The sequence below is a fragment of the Kogia breviceps genome, chromosome 4 (genome assembly GCF_026419965.1).
Source record: "Kogia breviceps isolate mKogBre1 chromosome 4, mKogBre1 haplotype 1, whole genome shotgun sequence".
Classification (NCBI taxonomy): Eukaryota; Metazoa; Chordata; class Mammalia; order Artiodactyla; family Physeteridae; genus Kogia; species Kogia breviceps.
In genome coordinates, this window is record NC_081313.1 from 98,293,043 (window position 1) to 98,299,115 (window position 6,073).

The 6,073-nt window shown below is 37.8% G+C and overlaps 1 protein-coding gene and 1 pseudogene across 1 annotated transcript in view; one reads left to right on the top strand and one right to left on the bottom strand.

Moving 5' to 3' along the window:
• Positions 1-5,057, top strand: part of HSD17B4 (hydroxysteroid 17-beta dehydrogenase 4) — an 85,868-nt gene extending 80,811 nt beyond the window's left edge. Inside the window, exon 24 of the mRNA XM_059063253.2 lies at positions 4,712-5,057. Coding sequence (XP_058919236.1) covers positions 4,712-4,801 — 90 coding nt within the window. The 3' untranslated portion in view covers positions 4,802-5,057. The remainder of the gene's footprint in view (positions 1-4,711) is intronic.
• On the bottom strand, positions 834-1,224 carry LOC131756276 (PDZ domain-containing protein 11 pseudogene; annotated as a pseudogene).
• Positions 5,058-6,073: the final 1,016 nt, after the last annotated feature.

Sequence of the window (6,073 nt, forward strand, 5' to 3'; positions counted from 1 at the left end):
TATTTTATACTTATAATACATCTCAGCCAGGGCTAATCATATTTCAAGTCCTTAATAGCCGCATGGGCAAGTGGCTACTTTAGTGGGCAGCAAAGGTTTAAACATTCTGTCTTGACTGCTCTTCTGCCTTCTCTTATCTGACTTCCACATCTGTTACTCCACAGGTAATGTTTTTGTGAACTTCTTGTGATGACCTATATTGCTAAATCCAGTAAATATTTCTCTATCTACATCTTTCTCAGCCTTTCCGTAGCATTCAACTCAGTTAACCACTAACTTCTTTTTTTTTTTCCTCAGCATTGTATTTTACTTTTTTGGAGGGAGAAGATAGAAGGAGGGAGTGGGGGAAAGCGGGGTTCCACTGGAGTCTCCAAAGTGTATGACTGGTAGTATAAGGATGGGATGAGATGGCCAGGCAGATTAGGTGGGAGGCCCCCAAGATTTGTAGACGTTAATGAAAATGACACGACATATGTGGAATTGCCTCGCACATGGTATTCAATAAATGTCAGTTGCCTTCTCTAGCAGGGTTCTCCACAGGCTAAGCGATAACCTAGACATCATCATCCTTCTCCTTCCAGGGAATGAAGCCCACCTAGAAAACGAGGGAACTCAAAGTGCAGTACAGGTGGGATAATGCAGTTGGCCAGCTGGCTCAGGGCAGGGCCTTGCTGTCTCCCCATCCTCCCTACTCCACTCTGCCAGGGTGGGGCTGAGAGTAGAGTTTCCCAAGTGGCTTCCCTGAGGCCTAGGTAGCTCATTCTAGAAGATTCCATGTGGAGGGCTGTGGGTTGCAACTCTCTAGTGCACAGTCCTCTTTTTCTGGCAGTGATAATTATAGGGAAAGGAGTGGACATACATGCTGATTTCTCAAGCTGTCTTCAGGATCTCAACAGCCTTGCTGTGCTCAATATCTTGGAAATCCACATCATTCACAGCTAGGACTTGGTCCCCTTCCTGAAGTCCTGCTCTATGCGCATCAGAGTCCGGAATCACCTTGGAGATGAAGATGTCTAGCTGGGAGGCCTTTCCTCCTCTGATGTTAAATCCCAACTGAGCTCCAGGGGGCTTCTTCAGTGTGATGATACGGGGCAGAAACTGGGTCCACTCATTGTTGTAGTCTGGGTGGGATATCCTCTCACGAGGAGGAATCCATGCTGGGGGATTCTCATAGGCAGGCAGGAACACCACCTGGTAGCCATCATAAGGAATCCGGCTGTCCATCTCCAGCAAGGCCCTGTGTCCTGCGCCCACGGTGCTATAAAAATCGTTGTATCACCTCTCCTGCCGGCAGGCCCCAGGCACCCTGTACTCCTCTCACCATCAATTCAGCCTCCAACTTCTTGAAATAATCTTATCCCTTGGCTTTCATGATACCTTATTCTCCTGTTTTGCTTTCTCCACCTTTGGCTCTTCCTAATCTCCTTTGGTGTCTTCCTCTTTTACCCCCAACTGTTGAGTTTTGGCGTTTCTCAGGGCTCATTTCAGGGCTCTTCTCTAATTAACACTCTTCTTAAATGAGTCCATCCATCCTGTGGTATTTAGAGCCATCTACATGTTGACAACTTGCAGATTTAAATGTCTCACTCAGCATCTTCTCTGAGTTCCATAGTGGTATAACCAGCTCTTCACTTGTGTCTCTGATGGCACATCTTACTATGTCCAACTTAGAACTTGTGGTTTAGTTTTTTTCCCCCATTCTTTTTGTTTTCAGGAAATGGCACCATGATCTATCTACCCAAATTAGTATGCTCAGTAATGTAAGAATTGTCTTTGCTTCCTTCTTCACCTCTGTATCCTTTTCTATCCTTAATCCTGCTTGTTCTTTCTCCAGAACATATCTTGAGTTCATTTTCTTTTCTTCATCACTAGGGTTATCATCATGATGCAAGCCTCCATCATCTCTCACCTGGCTTCCTGACTGGTCTTAGTGCTTTTAGTCTTGCTTTTCCACCAGTCTGTTCTCCATACAGGAGCTGGAGTAATCTTTTAAAAATGTGAATCAGATTATAGGTCATTCCACCTGATAAAAACCTCCAAGATTTACTTTTGCACTTGGATAAAATCCAAACTACATATTATTATATTGTATGTGAAGTTTCCCTTGCTTATCTTCCCAGCTTCATCCTGCACTGCTTGCCTCATCACTTACAATGCTAATTCAATTTACGTTGCCTCTCCTCTTAGTTCCTTCCCATCAATTTTTACCCCTTCAATGTCTATTTATTTGCCTTTTCTGGAATTTCTATTTCCATCTTTTTGCATGGTTGTCTTTGTTTCATCCAAAGTAGTTCCCTCCTATTATATTCTCTAAGTAGCCTCCTTCATAGCATTTATAACAGGCTTTAATTACTTGTTTACATTTTACTTTTTTGACTCCCCTACTGTAATGTTAACTCCATGAGAACAGGAAGAGATGTCTCTTTCCTAGCATAGAATATTGCCTAGTGTACTGTAGATGCTCAATTAATACTTGAGTAGATTGAAGCAAGGATAGAAATAAGGAACATAAGCTCAATAGCAGTAGTTTAGGCTATGTAGAAATTAAAAACTTCTGCATGTCAGACTCCATAAGATATTCCCTAAACCTGGGGAAGAATAAAATGATGATACACAGTATATTGGTGTTAATAACCTATAAAAATTCTGTACAACACAAAAGACCTCAATATAAAAAAATGGGCAAACGACATGAACCAGTAATTAATGAAAGAAAGAGGTATGACTAACATACATGAGAAAAACTATTAATTTTTCCCAATATCTAAAACATGCAAATTAAAGCATGTCATTTTTGCCTCAGATTTTCAAAGATAAAGAAAACAGTATTATTAAGGTTGGGATAAGAGGATTCACACGTGGCTAGAAGGAATGTTAATTTAACAGTCTTTCTGGAAAGCACTATGGCAGAGTTTCACTGACTTTCTTCCTTTATGGCCACTTACTGTCTCAGCACTTTTTGCGTGGCACTCCTAGGCCAAAAGAAATACCTAATGGTTCAGTTTATTAAGTAGTTAGATCCAAACAAGAGTAGTTTTCATGTTGTGTTTGACCAATGTCACTGTGTTTCCTTCAAAAATTTTAAATATTCTGTAGTGTCTGTTGGAGTTTGGTGTGGTGCCCCAGTGCACTGAGGTGCACAGTTTGAGAACTGTGGTGATATGGAAGCATGATCAAGAAACTTATTTAAGAAATGCCATGATTTAGTAATTCTTCTTCTAGGAATCTATCCTAAGAAAACAGATAGGAACAAAGATTTATGTACAAAATTCTTCCACTCAAATAACAACCATCAAATATTGGTATATTTACTTCAAGGAAGTTGGTGTTTTTATTTTAGGTTGTAAGTCCCTCTCAGACTGTAGCACCTGGCAAGCCCGTCTAAAAACTGACTCTGCAGGAGTTGCAGACTGTCATTTCTGTAACTGCACAGTGAAAGCTGTCTTAGTTTTAAAATTCCAGTCTTTAGTATGAATGCTCAGCAGTTGAACCTGATTGAATGAAATTCTCCTGCATTATTTTTGGGATAAAAAGTTTAATCAGTTTTTGCTTTTCCTCCAGTTGGTAAGGATTCGCTTCTGAAATTAAGTTGCTGCTAGTTAATAAGCAGGAGACATTATTAAGCAGAGAACACCCGTGTTTAGTCCTGGCCCACTTTTTGTTGGCTCTGTGGCCTTGAGTAGGTTTTTAAGCTTTTGAATTTCTTTTTTGCTGATATGCCCACTTCAGGTTGATGGCTGTGCTTCTCAAGTGATATTTTATTTGTGAGGCTGCTTTGTAATGTTACATATACATGGATATTACTATTTTTTCAATCTAGCTAAAAATCTAGAGACTTCTTTTTCACTTCATATTCCATATGTTATTTTCTCAGTAAGCTATATTGTGTTTTATCATTTTTATTTTACTGATAGGGAACTTGACACCGGGGGAGAACTTGCACGAGTTTCTATTGTCAGGTCAGAAAAAAAGTGGTACAGGAGCTCTTAGTGTTTTGACATTATAGTCTTTTGGTTGGTAATAATGAGCTTAATAGCTCCTTCCACATGTCAAATGCTAAGCTAAGCACTTTTCACACTGTTTCATTTAACTCATACAACAAAGCTGCTATTTAGGTGCTGTTGTCATGCCCTTTATAGATAAGGAGGCCAGAGCTCAGAGAGGTTAAGTAATTTGTCCAAGCTCACCTTGCATTTAGTGGCAGAGCCTGGATTTTAACCCAGGCATTCTGATGCTACAGCCCAGGTTCTATTCACTTCTTTGTTACACTATCTTATTTTGCCATTATATGGCCTTCTGTTTCATGAAGATATAATAAATATTTTTTAAATCTACTTTTGAAAGTTCTGAACTCAATGTTTTTATTGTTAGTAATACAGTAAAGCCTTTTATTCATATGGTCTCAAATTCACATTTAAGAAGATAGACTAAAGCCAGAAGCATAGGTTGAAGCAGAATTCCCAGATCTGTCAATTCAGATGAATTATTCTATGGTTTTCTAAAATATATAAGGAGTCTTTATTTTTTCTTAGATATCTAAAAATATGGGTGTTATCTATAATCATTAAACTATCATTGCTAGATAAAGTTTGCCTTTGTTGTCCAGAGTTATTAACTCAATTGTATGTAGTCTAAGCAATGATCTTTTTAAAAAAGAAATACAATGTGACATGGTAAAGGTTGGTTCTCTCTTTCCCTCTCTCCTTTCCAGGCATTCTTTAGTGGCAGACTGAAGGCCAGAGGGAACATCATGTTGAGCCAGAAGCTTCAGATGATTCTTAAAGAATATGCCAAGCTCTGAAGGACATACTACGTTATTAATTACAATAGAAAAATTAAATACTCTCTTCAGCTAAATATGCAAGTGATTCAGCAAAAATGGTCAAAATTAAGATACAGGGGAAATTGCTTAACATTTTCAGATTACAGATAACTTTTCAGATGTTCATTTTCTACTAATTTTTCATGTTATTACTTTTACAAGGAACTGTAAGCTGGCACATGATTATCCTTCTGTTCTTAGACCTATGCCTTCATAATAAAAAAGTTTCACTCAAGTCCAGTCTCTTTAGAATTGTGATGGCATTTATAAGTTGTAAGGAAAATGAAATGAGTAGAGGCCACTGGTGCCTTTTACAGTTTGTTTTCTTATTTTCTCTTCTCTTTATTGATATCCCAATTTTAACTTGAATTTTCATATATTTATTCATTTTCATACTTTGCTATGATGGATAGTGTTCTGCTTTAAGGCAAGATAAAGGTCTTTGTGTTTTCAAATAGTTTTCTTTCTTCTCCCTTCCCTTTTGCTGGAAATTCTTTACTTTCATATAATGCTTGGAAATCTACCAAATATATAACTTTCTTTTTTTCTTTTTAAAAAAATTTAACCGTATTTGATTTACAATATTATGTTAGTTTCAGGCATACAGCTTCAGATTCTTTTCCCTTACAGGTTATTACAAGAAATTGAATATAATAGTTCCCTGTGCTATACAGTAAATCCTTGTTGTTTATCTGTTTTATATATAGTGGTATATATATGTTAATCCTGTGCTCCTAATTTATCCCAGTCTCTCCCCTTTCGCCTTTGGTAACCATAAGTTTATTTTCTATGTCTGTGAGTCTGTTTCTGTTTTATAAATAAGTTGATTTGTATTATTTTTTTAGATTCTACATATAAGTGATATTATATAATATTGTCTTTCTCTGTCTGACTTCTCTTGGTATGATAATAGCTAGGTCCATCCATGTTGCTGCAAATGGCAATATTTCATTCCTTTTTATGGCTGAGTAGTATTCCATTGTATATATATTCACATCTTCTTTGTCCATTGATCTGTCGACGGGCATTTAGGTTGTTTCCATGTCTTGGCTATTGTGAATAGTGTTGCTATGAACATTGGGGTGCATGTGTCTTTTCCAGTTAGAGTTTTTGTCTTTTCTGGATATATGCCCAGGAATGGGATTGCTGGATCATATGATAACTCTATTTTTAGTTTTATAAGGAACCTCCATACTGTTTTCCATAGTGGCTGCACCAATCTACATTCCAACCAACAGTTTACAAGGGTTC